This window comes from Cebus imitator, unplaced genomic scaffold (genome assembly GCF_001604975.1).
Source record: "Cebus imitator isolate Cc_AM_T3 unplaced genomic scaffold, Cebus_imitator-1.0 Scaffold209, whole genome shotgun sequence".
In the NCBI taxonomy this organism is placed as follows: domain Eukaryota; kingdom Metazoa; phylum Chordata; class Mammalia; order Primates; family Cebidae; genus Cebus; species Cebus imitator.
Window position 1 is genome coordinate 2,110,056 of NW_016107524.1, and position 19,817 is coordinate 2,129,872.

The 19,817-nt window shown below is 42.2% G+C and overlaps 1 protein-coding gene across 1 annotated transcript in view; it reads left to right on the plus strand.

Annotated features, from left to right (window-relative positions):
- FSHR (follicle stimulating hormone receptor) overlaps positions 1–18,672 on the plus strand; it is a 191,170-nt gene extending 172,498 nt beyond the window's left edge. Inside the window, exons 9-10 of the mRNA XM_017548512.2 lie at positions 12,001–12,186; positions 16,867–18,672. Of these exons, the coding sequence (XP_017404001.1) occupies positions 12,001–12,186; positions 16,867–18,112 (1,432 nt within the window). The 3' untranslated portion in view covers positions 18,113–18,672. The remainder of the gene's footprint in view (positions 1–12,000; positions 12,187–16,866) is intronic.
- The last annotated feature ends 1,145 nt before the right edge of the window (positions 18,673–19,817 follow it).

The window sequence follows — 19,817 nt, forward strand, 5'->3', positions numbered from 1 at the left end:
CCCAATGAGACCTACATACTCATTATTTTTGGATCCTCTTTTCAAATCTTTTGGGATACATTCCATGCCTCATAGCCCTCATGAGGATGTCTCCTCTTGTCATTTCCTTACTTCCATATTTCCCTCCAAAAGTGACTTTTCCCTCTTCTCTTCTTACCTACACTGCCCCTTCCATCAAGGATCATTCTGAAGTTATACCTCCTCAAGTCTCTCTGACAACCTCAGCCATCGGTGACTTCTTCCTGTGACTCTCATGGCCTTTATGGCTTCTTTGGTGGGGGGACAATCTGCATCACAAGTACCAAAAGGCTTTTAAAGCTGTGTTCCTGGGCTCTAAGCAAGGCCTACTACACTTAATGAAGAAAAGTACTTCAAGACAAACAAAGGAACCCAAAAGGAGGGAATGAGGTACAGGAAGGAATGGTGAGCAAAGAAACAGATAAGCATGCTAACAGATCTACAGTTTTACTAGATGATCCTTACGTAGCCTGCCTAAAGTCAAGTCAGGCATTTGGAAGCCACCCACTGAACCTCGTATTTGGCAGTTAGCATAGGCTACCGTGTGTGGTCACCTACCCACCTACCACCCAACCATCTATCTGCATCACTCTTATTTTCACCAAATAGCTAATCTTCTCCTTCAGGCTGGAACCTGTGTACCTCCAGAATTAGACCTGGTATGGAGAGTGAGAATTCCATAAGTATTTTTTATTCATGATAAAGGGTGTGTTGTGATCCGTACATGAGATTCTGCTGCTTTGACAAAAGAAATAGACACATTAGGGTAGATTTGTCATCCTGACCATGTTCAAAGATTATTCAAGAATGCCTGGCTTGAGATAGGCCACCTGTGCAAATGGAGCAATAGTGTGATTAAAGCAGAGATACAGAGCAGATTGCCTTGGTTTAGACCAGTTCTTCTACCTCTCTAAACCTCTGTTTCCTTGCCTAAAAATGGCTTTAAAAACACTATTTCCTAATAATATTATTTGAAGCATAAAACACACACACACACACACACACACACACACAGTATTTTTTCACTCATCAAATAAATTTTTAAGCATCAGTTCTGTGCCATGTGTTATACAAAGTGCAGGGAACAAAGTAAAGTTCTTCCTCATAGAAAGCTTATATTCTCACTGGTGGTGGGGACAGAGCGGAGTCAGGCAATACATTAAATATACAACTTAAAATATCAAGTCATGATATGCCTAAGAAGTACAAGGCAGGACCCAGGCTAACAAATGGAGAGTGTTGGGCATGTAGGCCATGTACTCAAGTATACGAAGTACTCAGAACCTGTACTACTTAGTTCATGTTCCCTGTTCTTATAGTGCTTGGGATACAAATGAATTCTGACAAAGTACTTTTGATGTCTTTGACCCCCTACAATAACAGCATGTCAGTTTCTCTTAGCAAAAAGCCCTAAGAGTTTTGAATGTTCCTAAGTAGGCACCTCTATCTGTTCATGGCAGAATATATCAGTGATGGGTGTGTTTCCATGTGTGACCTGTACCAGGTACAATATTGAATCTATAGCATCTTAACCTACTGTCTGCTCCTGAGAACAATGAACTTGGATGAGATCCCCCAACTCATTTATTATCCAGCTGAAGAAATCAGAACCAGAGGACGGAAGTGACCTGTTAAAAATCATACTGCTACTACAAGGGGCAGAGCCTGGACCAGAAACTAGGTCTTCTACCTCACATTCCATGTGTTCCCATCATACCATGTTGCCATAAGTAGGTTTAATTGAACATCTAAAAGTTATTCATTGAGGCCCCCTGCAACTGGTTGTGAGCCAAAATAGAGGAAAATAACTATTAACACCAGCCTCCCAGTCTAAGAACGCCAGTCAACGATACATACATGGCACAGAAGAACATCTCCTGAGGCTGCATAAGCAGGTTCCAGGTTAAGATACTGCACAATGTATCTCCTAAGCATTTTTAACAGAGAACACAAAACTTGAATCCCCCATCCAGTCCCACTGTGAATGCAGGCAAGGGAGCCTCTGTGAAAGCATCAGAAACAATTCTGCAGGGTCCTCAAGTTATAGGCCCATTGTTTTATCCTTCTTACCACAGGCACACATCTGTCTAGAATTAAGTGAATAAAATTTACAGAAAATTCATGGAATTATGAAGCACTCCCAATGACTTAAAAAGGTAGAGAGGGATAATACATTCCCACATATTTTCATCTCAGTGCAGGATCCTGGCTGGAAGCCCCACCTACAATTACTAATTTCCTCTCCTCCCCCTGGGGCCAAAAGAACTGATCATCTTTCACCTTAACATCAAGGCACCCTTTCTCGGGGGCCTTCAGGTTAGTCCACAGATGTTCTTCAAGCCTCTCCTTCTGCTGACTTGAGATGCAAGAAGACAACTGGCCTATTCCACGTCCCACTTCTGCAACCAGATACACTAAACCATCTAAACCCTGGCCTGAGGGGTGCTTGTGCAGGTGTGCAGTAGACCAGCCCACCCCAGGTGATGAGTTAAGAGATGAGAGCAGGAGGTACGCAAAGGCCATTCTGACCACAGTAGGTGGAGATCATGCTGATCGTGACTGGGCCTTGGGTCAGATTGCTGTTCCCCCTCCCACGTAAACACAAAAAGACTATGATCTAGCTGCATGCAGAAGGTTTACTGGAGGGTGCTCTCAGAATGTACAGGGAATGCTTGATGGAAGCAGAATCAGGGTAACGCATTTGCAACCAAAGGCTCAACTGATCTCATGTGGAGATCTGGAGTTAAGATGGTCCTTCAAAGTTGTACTGAATTAAGGCAAGGGACAAGTCCTCCGTATCAAGAATCACTGGGTGCAGGCTGTCCCTGGGGATGAGCCAAATGCCTGTGGAGGAGTAAGTCAGCTGAGGGCAGTTCCCACAATAGACTCAGCTATGAGCCACCTCAGCTGTAAGTGGTTCTCAGCTGCCCCACAGCAGCATCTTCAGAGTTGCATGGGTTTCGGGTGGGTGGTTTTTTGTTTTGTTTTGTTTTTGTTTTGTTTTTTTTTTTTGATCATCAAGGCTGGAGTGCAGTGGTGCAATCATAGCTCACAACAGCCTTGAACTCCTGAGCTCTAGCAATCCTCCTGTGTCAGCTTTCTGTGTAGCTGGGACTACAAGCGTGCACTACCACACCTGGCCATTTTTGTTGTTGTCGTAGAGACAGGGTCTCACTATGTTGCCAAGGCTGGTCTTAAACTCCTGGCCTCAAGTGATTCTCCTGTCCCAGCCTCCCAAAGCACTGGGATTACTGCCATGAGTCATGACACTCAGCCCCTACGTTTAGAATTTTTGATTCAGCAGGTCAGGGTTGAGGCCTAAGAACTTGTATGTCTAATATCTTCCTGGCGAAACTGATGCTGCTGGTCCAGAGAGCATTCTGAGAATCACTGCCCTAGGACCCATGTTGGGAACCGGGAAGTCTTGCTTAGTCTCCAAAATATCTCCTCCACAAGCCAACTGTGGTGAATCTTCCTCCCTCACTGGCTCAGTCCTTTTTCCCCAGTGGATATATGCAAGGAATTCTAAGAAAATTAAGGGCTGAACATTCAAACTGATGATAGCACCTTTCCTGAAGGCAAAATTTCTAGTTGAGTGAAGAATAGGGAGCCTCTGAACACCTGAGGGTGCAAGGCTGCACTGCTCCATTGCAGAGAGAGATAGATGCAGAGAAATCCAGGAGCACACAAACAAGCTTCCTCGAGTTTCAGAGGAGCTCAGCATCCCCATTTCTCCCCATGAGTCTTGACCTTGAACATCAGCAGCCATCTGAGTTTTACCTGATAGTCTGAACTCACTCAAGGTTGTTGTTTGTTGTTTTTTTTTAAGCAATCGAGCAGTTGCTGTTTCTTTGGGAAACAGTTTCCTGTGGAGAAAATTTAATGCATTGCCTTTGCAGGCTGGAGCCAGTACAATCATATTCTGATGGTTTATCAAATTGATTTGGCTATAGCTCAGATTCATTTGATAGTTCAGATTCAAACACTGAGTTATTTGTATAAGAATGATTCTCTTCCATTACCAGTGTACCCACAGTCCTATAGATAGTAAATTGCCTTTTTATCCAGCCTGGGATCATGAAAAAGAGGTCTTCTAGCCATCTGTCAGTGTAGTATACACCAGAAATGTGCTCTCACTTATGGAAATGATTGACCTGTAATAACATCTTTGCTGGGAAAAATAGAAATTGTTCAAATCAAATTTGTGGCAGTGGCTATAACACACTGTATTAAATGGGGTACGGAGTGCTTTTAACTCCTGCCTCTCCTGCCTCAGCCTCTTATTACCTACCTACCCATGCAGTCTCTCTTGCTATTCTGTATCTCAAAACAAAGAATTCTAACAGTGTTGAAACAATTTAAAGTTACTAAATCTCTTCTGTGCAAGTTATAATCCCATGGGGTCTCCATGGGTACTTTTCAGGTTTTAATTTGCAAAATCATTCACTGTCTGAATATAGCATGTGTTGAAATTTTAAACGAAATGATATTTTTAAAAGAAAGACCAAAATCATTAGAACAGACCAGCTTGAAAGGTAAAGTTTAAAAACACCAGCCCATAACTACCCCTTCCCCCTTGTCCAGCCCACCAGTTCCAGGCACAAGGGCAGGAACAAAGTAAACATTCTCAGGTACTCATTAAGACCATCAGGTCTTACATGACATACATTTAGCGGATGTTGAATGAACACCTACTGTGTGTCTGGCAAGATGTAAGAAATACATGTAAAAACAACAGTATCTACTGTTATGCATCTGGACAAGTGATGAATGTCACTTCCCAGTACAATAACCACTGCAGAAATTTCCACAAATGGGAATAGTAATATAGAGTAAATGCCTAATACATTCTTGTCATCATGTGACACAATGGCTTTTAACACATGAAGTGATAGTGTGGGAGGAGAGAGCCTCTATCATCCTAGGCCTGAATTTCGTCAATAGCCACCTGATCCCCTTCTTACCCTCAATGCTTTCTTTTTCCAATTAGTTTACCAAGTATTTATTGAACACCAACTATATGCTGGTATCAAGGTTATCAAGACTAATCTTACAAAAATCCAGTTTTGAATAAACCATTCTTCTGTTCATGTGAATCCTAAACTCTTCCACCTGACTTTCAAGGCTCAGAGATCTAATCCCATCCCATGGTTCCCTTTACTACTCAAAGTATGATTGCCCAGAATAACTATTCTAAATTCCCCTCACTGTGCCATGATTTGTGTTCTGGGCCTCTCTCCAAGCCTCTCTTTAGCAAATAGTCATTGTATTGGTCAAGGTTCTTCAAAGACAGAAACAACAGAGAGAGAGAGGAGAGGGGATTTCTTAAGGACATTGGGTCACATGACTACGGAGGTTGAGGAGTTCAGGAGAGGCTCTCTGCAAGTTGCAGAACCAGGGAAGCTATAGCCTGGCTTGGTCTAAGTTTGAAAGCTTCAGAAACAGGGAGGCCACTGGTATAAGTCTCAGTCAAAGAAAGAGGCCCAAGAACCGAGAAACTGATGGTATAACTCTCAGTCTGAGATCAAAGTCCTGAGAATCCAAGGGGTGAGGGAGGGAAACTGGTACAATTCCCTGAGTCCAAAATCCTGAGAACCTAGAGTTCTGACGTCCAAAGGTAGGAGAAAGAGGGGCTCCCAGCTTCTGGGTGAGGGCACATCTTCCTTACTCAGTCCGTGGATTTACATGCCAATTTCTTCTGGAAATACCCTCAGGCACCCAGAAATAGTGCTTTACCAGCTATCTGAATATCCTTTAATGCCCTCAAGTTGATACCTAAAATCAACTATCAGGGTCACAATAATGTACTCCCATAAAGATGTGAATAACTGATGTCTTTTTTTTGTTATTCTCCCCATGTATATTGGCATCATGAAAATGGAGAGTGTTTTCATAAAGGAATTAAAATCAATCGTAAGATTTTTAGGCCATGCGGAAGAACTGTAGCCAGCAAATAGACCCGTGTGTGCATGAGTGTATGTGCATGTTTTAGGAGAATAGAATGCAAAAAAGGGAATCTACTGTAGTTAAGTCTCAAGTCACACTGAACAAGATCTACTTATCTTGTCTTTGTCCCTGCTAATATAAATTACTATGGAATTTTCTTAATCCACAGAGATACTAGAGGTATGTTGTATTTTGTGTCAGTCCAAAATTTGGAAGTCTTGACAGGTTCCATGTTTGATCACTTCAGACAGTAATCTTTAAGTAAACACCTCCACAAAGACTTTTATTTCCTTGTCATCCCGGAACCACTTTTGCTTAAAAATTTGCTTTATTGAACTTTAAGTAACTTTGCCTCTTTCCTACCAAGAGCTCCCTCCTTCATCATCCACCAGTGAAAGATCTCAATCCCAGGACACTGACAAGATGCCTTTTCTCACAGCTGCAAACCCACCTTGTGCAAATGGCAGCAGCACGTATGTCTTGTAGCTGTGATAAGAAGAAATCCAAAATAACAAGCTAGCTCCAGAACACTGAGAAAATGGAATGGCAATGAAGTTTACCAAGGAGGCTTCCCAATCTAACACCTGAACATTGGATTGCATTCAAGTCAATCCACCCAGTGTATCATTCTGCTTACTCCACAAGGCACGTCTGTCTCCCTGTTGACATTGCACAAGGTTGCTCCCTTTCTCGGTAACTTTGATATTCTCAGTCCCATATAATCACCCACTGCAGAAGAACCACTTTCTTGAGCTCACTTTAAGTCTAGATTTCTGGATTTCTGAGTCTGCCTTTCATTCATCTCCCCTTAGAATTAGCTCTTTTGTAAAATTTTCTTCAGCCTCTCATTTTTATTACAATGCTGAAGCATCTCTGCTTATCAGACAACTACTTACTGAATAGATTTCATGAGCCCAAATCTATGCCAGAAATGATACGGAACACAAAAGTGTCTTAATAATGTCTGCTCTCAGGGCACTTGAAATCTGACTGAGGAGACCAACGTACATGAAAAGACAACCATAGGAAACAATAGAAGACATAACACAAGGAGCAAGACTGCAATTTCTGGAAGTCAAAGGACATCACAGTCGGTTGGGGTGATCTATTTCCTTTCCTAATCCTTCTCCAATGTCACTCCCCACTGTATCTTCAAACAAAGCAATAAGTTTCTGGATACTTACTACATGAAAGGCACTTCTGAGAATGCTAGAGACTTCTACCTTCAAGAAGAGATAAAACACAAATAGCTGGTACATAAAGCAAAAGATAGTAAGTGGTAAGAGAGGCAAAAAGTATATAGGCTATAATGCTATTGCACCCTTACTGGCTTTCAAGGAAAAAAATACATCTTCAACTGTTAAATACTATGAAGACCTCAACAAAGTCTGTTTTGGTTCTCTATTGCCTGATTAAAATTTAATGGCTTAACACAATCATTCCATTTTGCTCACAATTTTGTGTGTCAGACATTTGGATGGCTGTCCCTGATCCATGCATTGTCAGCATGGGTGGCTGACTGTCTGCAGGTCCACTTCCAAGTTGTCCCCATCACTTATGTGCCTGGCACACACATCTGTGCTTATTGGGGTGTGTGTGTGTGGAGGGGGTGCCTTCTCTAACTCTGTCCATATGGCATCCCATTGCCCAGGACCTCTCTGCATGGTTTAGGCTTTTACTAATGTGGCAGCTTTAGGGTATTCAGAGATCTTTCATGGCAGCCAAAGACTCTGTAAGGCCAATGTAGAAGATATCAGTGCTCTTAAAGGCTAAGTCTATAATGAATAGCAACACTTCTATCATACCCTTTTATCCAGAGACATCACAGTTCAGCCCAGATTCAAGGGAAGAATAAATAAACTCAGTGGTGGATTAAAGATGACTGACACTCTTTCCCATCAAGGGAAGAGTGTCAAAGAATTTGCAGTCATCTTTACTCCACCACTGAGTTTATGAGATAATACAATGATATTCCATGAAATATAAAAACTTGTTTTTCTTTAGAATCTTCAATTAATCCAATTTTACATCATAAACTCAAGGAGGAGGCATAATTAAGAAAAATCATCTGTTTTGTATTCCTCGTTTGGAAAAATATGAAAAATGTTCATGAAAGGAAATGATAGCCTTGGTCCAAATTGTTCCTAAAAGACTTTTAAAATCTTTTAAACTCATTTCTTGGATGGAGTCTTGAATTGTTAGAGACAAAACAGGGAGTTGGGTCTCAGCCTTTGCTCTTTCCACATTTGAAAAAAAAAAAAAAAAAGAGGAAGCCAAATGCCAGATGAGATAAGACCTTGGTCACAGAAAGCAGGGCAAGTGTCACTAACAGAACTGGCTAGAAGAGAGATTGCCAAAAGAGAGAAACCAGACAGGTCTCCTGTAGCAAAGAAAAAAGTTGACAATCTCTAAAACAATGTTAAGTACAAATGGAAAGAAGGCAGGGGCAGCAGCAGAGAGCAAAGAATCTTCACAGAGACAGGGTTCCTGGGCCAGACTCTGATCTCCAGGGACCCCAAATCTGAAGAATCATAATACAAGGGAGGGAACTAGAAAAGATGCCCTGGGACACCAGGACGTTTACCCTTTGGTGACAGCAATGAGTGTTATGAGAAGTAATTTGATTTCAGATATATGTGGTATACAAAGTCAAGAAGGTTTTCTCAGAGTTTTGATATGGGTTATGAGAGAAAGAGAGGAGTCAAGGATGGCATCAAAGTTTTTACACGAACAACTGGAAAGGTGGAGCACGTTTTCAGAAAAGATAGGGAAGGCCATTTTTATTATCCGAGGCCTGACCTGCCTATTAGACATACAAGCGGAGATTATAAGGAGGCAATTGAATATGAGTCTGGATTTCAAGAGAAAGAGGCAACCTAGAAATAAATATTTTAGAGCCATCAGCACATAAATGGTGTTTATGTCATAAGACCGGATAAGCTCACCTACAGAGTAAGTGAAGATGGAGGAATAAAAGTATGGGTGCTGAGTTCATGGGTGCTCCTAAAGTTAGAGGTCAGGGAGGAACCAGCAAATAAGAAGGAACTTCCAATAAACTAGGAAACAAGTATTGCTGGATATAAAGAAAGTTACCAGGAAGGTATAAAATTTCTGAATTTGTATGAGCCTTAAAAAGTCATCAAAAATATATAAGGCAAAAATTGATAAAACTAGAAGTATACAAATCCAAAATCATAGTTGGAGATTATAATACAATTTTCTCCATAGTGACAGAACAAAGAAGCAAAACAATCAATAAGTATATGGGATATTTGATCTAATTGACAGCTAACAAAGAGGGGAGAGTGTGTGTGTGTGTGTGTGTGTGTGTGTGTGTGTGTGTGTGTATCATAAAGGTAACTGTTAGTTCTGAAAATGTTAAGTCTGCCTGAATAACAAACAGGGGATCAGCAGTCCAGAGAATGGCAATAGTAATCACTACTAACCCTAGGACTTGAGGAACGAATGAGGAAATCATCTTACTGATGTCCAGGAACTAGGGCAACTGGTAGAAGCTGGATCCTCTGAGAATCTGTTCAGTGAGAGCTGGAGAAAAGACTCAGTTGCTGCCTGAGTCAGAGGAGGGATGAGATATGCCCTTTTACCTACCCTCCAATCTCCCACTAGTGCCATTTGCTAAATCCAACTGAAAGCTGATTGATAGGGTGTACCTGGGAAACGGAACTGCAGGGATTATCCCTCCTGCAACACAGAGCAGAGCGCAGAGAAGGGCATGACATGGACGTGAGATAAATCAGGCAAATGGCCGGCACTCTACCCAGTGACTCGTCCTTCATCCTTAGAGCAATGAGGAGTCATTGAAGGGTTTGAAGCAGGAAGTCACAATCTGATAGGCACTTTTTACATCTGTGGTATAAATATTGAATCGATGGTCATCAGGACAGTTGTGAGGCCATTGCGTTTGTCTAGGCAGAGATTATGGTGACTTACACCAAAGTAACAGGAGAGGAGGGAAGTAGACCAATTTGAAACACATTTAAAAGTTAGGCTTGAGAGAACAAGAGACTGATGTCCTGTGAGGACAAGGACAACACCCAGGTTTCCATTATGAACAACAGGGGAAAGTGGAAGAGTCATTTGCTGAGATGGAAAAAAACAAAGAGGAAACATATTTACAAGAAAGATGGTGAGTTCAGTTTTGATGCCTACAAGTCACCAAAATGGTGGGGTTCAAAGAACTGATTATCTGAACTTGGAGTTCAGGAATAGGATCTGAATGGGAATACACATTTAGAAGCCATCAGCACATGCCTTGTGCCTGAAACTAAGGGAATGAGTGAGATCACCTGAAAAGATTGGGTATAGTCAGAAGAGGTCTGGGTTTAGAGAAATACCAATATTTAAAGAACAGATAAAAGAGAAGTAAAACAAAAAATATCAAAAAGAAGTCAAAGGAGATGTCAGAGGAAAATGTATCAAAGAGAATATGATGCCAATAAAGAGAGTATCTCAGAAAGGAGGATTCTACCTGTGAAATGTAATTGCAAAATCAGGGAGATCAGAACTAAGACATGGACTTAGTGATATTATTTCTCCCGAGGTTTGGGAGAAACTCATTTGGATTGTGAGATGAGGAAATAGTGACATCAAGTACGAACAAATAGTATAAGTTTGCTTCGGAAATGGAACTGACAAATAGAGCAATAGTTAGGGATGGGTTTCACTGGACAATAGGAAGCCATTATAAATTTTTGAGCAAGATAATTACACAATGAAAAGAAGACTTTGAAAATGTAATTTTTACCAGATTGTGAGAGCATATGGGGTAGCAAATATATATTCACACCCCCAAGATTCATTACTCTGAGTGCCTACTGCTTTGATTTACAGGGAATGCCAACAAATAAAGATTCTTCTTCCTCAAGTATATCCAGGGGTCCCCAGGGATGCTGAAATGAACTCATCCTGGTCATCACTTGCTTCCATCCCCATCAGAAGCACCCACTCATGGCCAAGCTGTTGGCCCGAACAGGTCCGAGCTGGTGCCATTTAAATCTCCTCATTCTCACCAGCTGGTCTTGGTTTTGAGGGTTGCAGCTACCAGCAGTGCTGCCAGAAAAGCACCCACATCACTGGTGTTGCTGCCAGAAGGGACGGAACTTGCATCCCATCAGGGGCAGGGACCTGGTTAAACTGGCCATTTGTGCTGAGGTCTAATGGACAGGCAGACTTTCCTATAAAACAAGAACAACTGTCTCTTTCTCACACTCTGTGCAATGTTTACTAAGAATAGTTGCCAGACGTTAAGTGTTGTCTGTTGGTTAGGAAGCTCTTTATGTACTTTAACTCATCTAATTTTCACAACAATCGTCTGAGGTAGATACGATTTTTATCTTCCCATTTTACAGCTGGGAAAACTGAGCCATGAAGAAGTGACATACTTGACCAAGGTTATAAATCTAATAGGGAGAGGGGCAAGGTACATATGAGGGGCAAGGTACATATGCAGGCAGGTCTGCTGTAGATGTCAAGTTCATAACCACCACTCTGTACTGCCACTCGGACTTTGTGCTAAGACTGCTCCGACTGCCTGCCAGACTCTTCTTCCCCTTGTGTGTTTCCTTCTCGCCCCTTTTTCTGAAATTTGGCCACAGATTCTACTCCAGCTCATCAGAAATATTTTTATAGCTGGTTTTATGGTACAGGCAAATGGTCTCAATCTCTTAGTCCCATGCAAATTAGCAGGTACAAATAGACTGTAGAAGGGAAGGTGACTAATTCTACTCACCAGCAACACTTAAGCCCCAAATTAGCCAGTATGTAAGTATATCCAGGAATCAGAGTGGCCTGTTATCTAACTCCTCCCACCAGGAACAGAAGGACCAGGACTCCTACAGAACCAAATGTCCTATTAACCAAATATTGATCTGGCCAAGGTGTGATGGAGGAACCAGGAGTCTCTCTCCTCCATCACATAAGAATATCACTAGAGTGTCTGCTATTTTGCCTGCTAACCAAGAACAAAAAGTTTTAAGTCCATAGTAATCCTGTTATATTTACCTTTTCTCTTTATAGAGATATTTCAAGAACAAGGATCCATTCCCTGCCCAGCTATGGCTTAGAAAATCTTAAGAAGCTGAGGGCCAGGTCGACTTACAACTTAAAAAGACTTCCTAGTCTTGAAGAGCTTGTCGCCCTCATAGAAGCCAGCCTCACCTATCCCAGCCATTGCTGTGCCTTTGCAAACTGGAGACAACAAATGTGAGTCCATCCTTTGGGCCCTGTTTTGGCATTTCCCCAGTGTAGAATTTACTCCACAATTTCTACCTATGTGTGACATGAAGAGAATCTACCAGCAGACAGAGTTCCCTGTCTCAAGTTCTTCGGCACATTCTGGGTCAAAAATTCAGTTTTCTGGAGAGTGAGGAATGGTTGAATTCTTTCATTTCTTTGAAAATGGGCTCACAGGGGACGGCTACCCATGGGATAGAACATATACCAATACTAAATGTGAAAACGTTAAAAATCCTAAGCATAGTGCCTGACTCAGAGTTCGTGCATAGTATCTGTTCCTTCTTTGTACCATTATGGATTTAATCCTTCAAGTCCCAAACTCTGCACCTGATAAATGCCCCAGCCTGCTTTCATCCATGTCATCTTTGGCAGGGAGATACATAAATCCCATGCCAGAGACTGATGTACATATCTGCAGCACATCCCAATCACATCCCTCTCAAATCCTCCTTGGGATCTTATGACTTCACAGGGAGGACAAAGTTTAAGACATCTCGTTACTTTGGCTTTCAAAGGAAGCCAGGTTCAAGGAAGCCCAGACTTAAAGAGGACAGTCTAAACAGGGACAAGTCCTAGTGGCTAACTGGTTAAAAAAAAAAGTGAGGTAATCATAGACAGGATCTGGAGACAGTGAAGAGAAAGTCGCCTTGCAGATTGCACACACATTCCAGACATTGAAACGACCCACTGGAGGTAAGCACTTACTGAGTATCAGAGTTCTCAAAGCTCTCACTCTCCTCTGAGCTCACCTACACAAGCCACATCATGTAGTTGCACTCATCAAATGATGTCTTTTCATTACGCTTATACAATAGCCTAGAACTAATACAGCTTTCCTATGATATTATTTCACTGTTTAACAATCTCCTCCACTATTCAACGTTTAACATACATTGACCGGTCTGTGTGGACATATCTCTTGCTCAAAAGCAAAACAAAAAAGGCAACAAAACAGTACACACTCTAAAATGTTTTCAAAGTAGCTGGTCGTCTCTACTCAGACTCTTTTGGAGGATTTGTAGAAAAATGGCTGGTTTTCACAGTTCTCATGCATCACTGGGTTATTACCCAGAATGGGCACTCTTCATAGATTAGCTCAAGAGCCAGGAAATGTCTTCCCAATAACCAGAATTCTTACAGTCCTGGGCTGAAGCAGAGGTTTGGCTCTTTTATATTGCAGGCAAGAATTATTCTATCTAGAGTGAGAAAAATACCAATTTTCCACCAAGTCCCTGGAACTGAATACCCTGAAGGAGAAATAAAGAACATTAAGAGTGGCCAGGCAAGGTGGCTCACACCTCTAATCCTAGCACTTTGGGAGGCCAAGGCAGAGTAATTCCTTGAGCCCAGGAATCTAAGACCAGCCTGGGCAATGTGGTGGGACCTCTTTTCTACAACAAATGAACAAAATTAGCCAGGTGGGGTAGCACATGCCTGTGGTCCCAGCTACTTGGGAGGCTGAAATGGGAGGGTTGCTCAAGCCCAGGAGGTCAAGACTGCAGTGAGCCATATCGTGCCACTGTACTTCAGCCTGGGCAGCAGAATAAGACCCTGTCTTTAAAAAAAAAAAAAAAAAAAAAAAAGAATTGTTAAGGTCACTGTGAGAGCAGCTTGCCATGTGCCATCTGGCCCAGTTCCAACACACCCCAATTTGTTATCTCATAGTGTTGCTCAGATTCCTCTAGACATGGCCTCAAGACTCTCCCCACCAGAATCTCCACATCTGCCTTATATTGTCCCAGGACATGAGATCTCCTCTGGTTCCCCCAGGCCACTCGGTGCTCATCCCTCTAGGCTGCTGCTATAACTTACCAACCAGGCCTGTCAGGGTACTGCAAGGGAGAGGAAGATGGTTCTTTCACAACACGCCAAAATGGAGTAACAAAATTGCAAAGGGTGCTTTTTATTTTCTATTTTTAGCAATGAATATTTGACTTTATCGAATTCACACACACAAACAACACAAAATAATTAAGCTATTCAGAAGATAATTTCAGATGTATTTTTTCAATAGAGCCATTTCATTGTATATCACAGTGGGTGTGGTTTGGTAGTGGGATTCGAGTTTTAACTTGTATGATGAAATTATTCTTCTGTTCCTCATTTGGAAATAATGCCTAGAGTGTGAACATGAGGCCCCTGTCACTAAATCATTGGCCGTAGTCCTCCTGGACTCTTCCCAAAAGTTCCTATCAACTACACTCATTTGTCATTGAACCAGATATTTCCCTGTCACAATTCTGTATTCAGTCTGCATTACTTTGCTCTTATTATTTTTATTGTTAAATACAATAAAAGTTGTGTTTCTTCACAGCTCAATGTTGTGAAGGCCACTTCTTCACAAAGAAGAGTTAAATTGATATGCTGTGGCGTATGATTCTAACCCACATAGGGCCTAGACCTTGACAAGAATTCCATAAGTAACCACCGTCATGAAGAGGAACTTGTAGAAGCATCCACATTTTCACAATACAAAAAGGTTCATACTCATGACATTTGCTGAGTACTCACTGACAAGCACTGTAACACTCTGTCTTTATCTCATTTAATTTCCATGAGGTAATATTATCATTCCTTTCTCACAGAGACAGAAACTGAGGCTCAGAGACACTAAATAACTTGACCTACACTGAGCAAACAGGTCCAAATCTGGTCTGCTGCCTCCAAAGCTCAGGCTGTGGGACACTGCTATGCCTCCCCAAGCATCTGTTCACTGACTGACCAGAGTCCAAGAATGGCACTTTTCAAACTGACCCTAAACTGAATTCCCTACTCCTTGTGACAATTAGGATTTTCCAAGGTACTACAGAGGCAAGACTTGATGTCACTCATTCCACTTTTGTTTCTGTGCTTGTCTCAGAGACATAAGTTATTTACCTTTCTCCTTACTTCATGTCAGTGGGTCACCTCTGTTTCAGAAAAGAGAAGCACAATATTTAAAATACGTGGACAGCAGTATCAACAATAAAAATCTTCACAGATGCTGACCATAAGCCCCAGGAAGTGAAGGCTATTTCTAGACAGTTAAGTCAGATCTAAGGCCAATGAACCAAACTGCAGTCAGCAAGTACCAGGTGACTTACTTTCTCTTCCTAGAATCAGGCTGCAGCTAACTCACTGACAGGGTTTGAGAGTCCAGAGTTAGCCTAAGGACCACAGGATAACCCTCTTACCCTTCTATGCCCATTATGGAGCCTGCCTCACCTTTGATGGAAGACTGCTGACTAAACCAAAACATGTTATTCAAAAAAAAAAAAAAAAAAAAATCCCTTGGGCCAAGGGAAAGTGACTTCCTGGCAATTCAATTCACTCTTCCAGGGTTGAGAGAGGAGAGCATTCTTCCTAACAGCCCCTTCTCATCCAGGTGGATAGGGAAAGGTTCAGTCCATGTATAATAGGTTGGATTACCTGGCAGGACTCATCCTTTAGCATCAGATGGAGTCTTTACCTCCTCCACTCTCCCGGCAACCTCTTTCCTTCTTATGAGGGTTTTAGCACTCACTTCCCCACTTATATCTGAGATTATGTCAAGGTTTAAGGAAAACAGTCACTTAAAATTGCTGTGAACTTGCACCTTGGGGAAGGAGGGAAATGTAGGCATGTGTATGTGTGATTTTTTTTTCCATCCAAAAAGCTCCCTCTGTAAAATATTCCCGTTCCATAAGCCTTTACTTACAAGTAGCAGTATTACCTTCCACGTCGCTACATGCAGAGTATTGACAGACACTACTCTGGAGTAGAATATTTATGGGTATACTCATGGATTGAGTATTTATCACCTGGATTTCATTCAAATCCCTCTGTACGTACCTCTATCCTATTGACAAGGCCCCTTGTACATTTGAGTTTAAAGGGAAAACCAAAACAGTAAAGTGAGCCCAAGGAGAGCTAGGTTCCCCAGAGGATGAGTTACATTCTTAGAGTAAATTATGTCCTTTTGCAACTTGTACTTGCTCTTTGGGGAACTCACTAGAAAACTAACATGAGAGAGCCAGGCTTACGCTGCAGACAAACACATGCCTGGGGCCTATTGTGGCCCCCAGAAAATGAGATAATAAAGAACAGGAAAGACCCTGATAATATTTCAGGCAAATTAGCTGGCCTCCGAATAGCCTGAGTACCAAAGAGCCAGGGAGTAGGGGCTGACTGGGAACTAGCTACAGATTCTGATCCCCTAATTTATGTAGATGAGAGAAGCAAGTAAGTTCTCATTTGACTGAGAGAACAGGCTGGATCTCCCAGTGATTTGAGTGTAGAGGAATAGGAGTATGTGCTACCCAGGCATATTAAGAGACAGCTGGATGGAGATGGGAGAAGGAAAAGGGCAGCCTTGATACCAGGTCTATAAATTATTTTCACTCAACAGCAAGGCTTAGTTTCAGGCGCCTTCCTCCCCACATTCAGGTTGTGGCAAGATGGTTTCCCCAGTGGGTCATCCAACTCTAGTAATATATATATACAAGTTGTTATATTCACTTACAGTAAGCAGCATTAACCCTTGAGCTTAGCCTGAAGGGCAGACAGGATGTGAGAAGAAAAAAAAAATCTCAGGAAGAAAGCCATCATTTCTACCCTGCACAAAGACAGTGATATATTTGCTATTCTGAATCTGAGATGTTGATTCTATTTCTCTTTGTATTTTTCTAGCTCTGAGCTTCATCCGATTTGCAACAAATCTATTTTAAGGCAAGAAGTTGATGATATGACTCAGGCTAAGGGTCAGAGAGTCTCCTCGGCAGAATACAATGAGTCCAGTTACAGCAGAAAATTTGACATGATGTACAGTGAGTTTGATTATGGCTTATGCAATGAAGTGGTTGATGTGACCTGCTCCCCTGAGCCAGATGCATTCAACCCATGTGAAGATATTATGGGGTACAACATCCTCAGAATCCTGATATGGTTTATCAGCATCCTGGCCATCACTGGGAACATCATAGTGCTGGTGATCCTAACTACTAGCCAATATAAACTCACAGTCCCCCGGTTCCTTATGTGCAACCTGGCCTTTGCTGATCTCTGCATTGGAATCTACCTGCTGCTCATTGCCTCAGTTGATATCCACACCAAGAGCCAATATCACAACTATGCCATTGACTGGCAAACTGGAGGAGGCTGTGATGCTGCTGGCTTTTTCACTGTCTTTGCCAGTGAGCTGTCAGTCTATACTCTGACAGCCATCACCTTGGAAAGATGGTATACCATCACCCATGCCATGCAGCTGGACTGCAAGGTACAGCTCCGTCATGCTGCCAGTGTCATGGTGGTGGGCTGGATCTTTGCTTTTGCAGCTGCCCTCTTTCCCATCTTTGGCATCAGCAGCTACATGAAGGTGAGCATCTGCCTGCCCATGGATATCGACAGCCCTTTGTCACAGCTGTATGTCATGTCCCTTCTTGTGCTCAATGTCCTGGCCTTTGTGGTCATCTGTGGCTGCTACACCCACATCTACCTCACAGTGCGGAACCCCAACATCGTGTCCTCCTCCAGTGACACCAGGATTGCCAAGCGCATGGCCATGCTGATCTTCACCGACTTTGTCTGCATGGCACCCATTTCTTTCTTTGCCATTTCTGCCTCCCTCAAAGTGCCCCTCATTACTGTGTCCAAGGCAAAGATCCTACTGGTCCTGTTTTACCCCATCAACTCCTGTGCCAACCCCTTCCTCTATGCCATCTTTACTAAAAACTTCCGCAGAGATTTCTTCATTCTGCTGAGCAAGTTTGGCTGCTATGAAATGCAAGCCCAAATTTATAAGACAGAAACCTCATCCACTGCCCACAACTCCCATCCAAGGAATGGCCACTGCTGTTCAGCTCCCAGAGTCACCAACAGTTCCAGTCACATACTTGTCCCTCTAAGTCATTTGACCCAAAAGCAAAACACAATGTGAAAATGTATCTGAGTGATGAAAGATACTTCAGTCTTGCCTTTGAAGAGTATGGCACAGGTAGCTGACAGTGCTTTTACACATTTCATCTAATTTAATCTTCCTGGCATATCTTTAGAGTAAATTGGTCAGGAACTATTAATTCTATGTGATACGGTGGGAAGCTGAAATATTAGTAACAACAATAATCATTAAAAAATACAATACTACATCATATGTTTTATCCTTATGTATGTTGTTTTTGAACATTATGTTCAAAGTGCTTTTGTTCATTTTATCTCTGTTAAATAAACAGGACAGGGAGTATCCTTAGAGTTTTACAAATGAGGAAACCAGGACTCAAAGAGTTAAATGACTTGTTCAAAATTGTTTGGTTTGTAAGAGGCAGAGCCAGGATTAGGTATTCCAACTCCCAGAGAATTTCCAAGAGAAGCACCATGGTATTCACTCATTTATTCATTCATTCAACAAACATTTATTGAACACCCATGTGATGCCTTTGTAAGGTGTCAATGTGGATAGGCTTGAAATACTTTTCCCAGAATTCCCTTCCTCATGTGTTTCCCGCTAGGGTGGGCCACAGTGAAGACCTAGAAAAAGAGGGGGGCAGAGGGAAATGGCAGCCATTTTGTAGCTCGGCACACTTTGTTGTTGATGCTGATTCAGCTCACTGCTGTGAAGCAGCAGCTGGGTCTGCAATTGCTCCACCTTTCCCTGCATCCTTCAGGTTCACAGACTGGTCTTGGGCCAGTTGTATTTGTTAAGCCCCATGATAAAGGATCCAACTTCTATAGGACACTGTTATCACCAAGGTCAGAGGCAACAAGAATGTAAGCAGGGCTCAGTGTGTGCCTGTGGAGTTCTACCTGTGCTGCTGCTTCCAGCATGCTGTGACCTTGCCTTTATGATCACCCCAGTCTGAGGACATCAAGCTTCAGCATCAGCTGTGGAGACATCCTTACACAGACAGCTTAACCAGTTCCCCACAAATGTGTAGGCCTGCAACAAATATTGATTAAATTGACTGATTCTGATTCTCTACTTGAACCCTAACACCTATTACATGATATGCATATGGGCTGTGATGCTAAGAACACAGCAGTTTGGAATCAGACAGCGCTGAGCTGTTATCAGAACTCCACAATAAGCCAGGACCTGACCTCAATAGGCTCAGCTGCGATTTCTGTAAACTAGAGCTGGTTATATATCTAACTTTTGAGCTTACTATAGGAAGTGGATAAGACAATGGTTGTGAAGTGCCTAGTTCTATAACTGGCTTGGTAAAGGTTAGTTTTTACTTCTCTCGTCCCAGACCTGTGCCTGAACTGGTGCCCTCTCCTGATCTTCAGTCTAGAACTCATTCCATTATAGCATATTGTTCTTGATAAATAACCATACTGCCCACATCTATTTTATAAATGACCCCATATGGATAATTTGGGTCATAAATATCTACTATAAATTCCACCAAGCTCTGTGCCTTGGTTAGCACATAAAGCCCTGAGTCTCCTCTTTCAATGTCAGAAGCCAGTGCTTCTTCCTCTTATCCTTTGGCAAACATTTTAAAAGTTGATCCCAAAAGCATTAATGAGGAAGTCCTTACAGAGCCAGAAGAAAAAGTAATCATCTCTTCCCATGTGACCTGGCACCATTTCCATATATTGTGAGCATCAAGTGCAAAATAAAATAATTGTCCTTGTAAACAGTC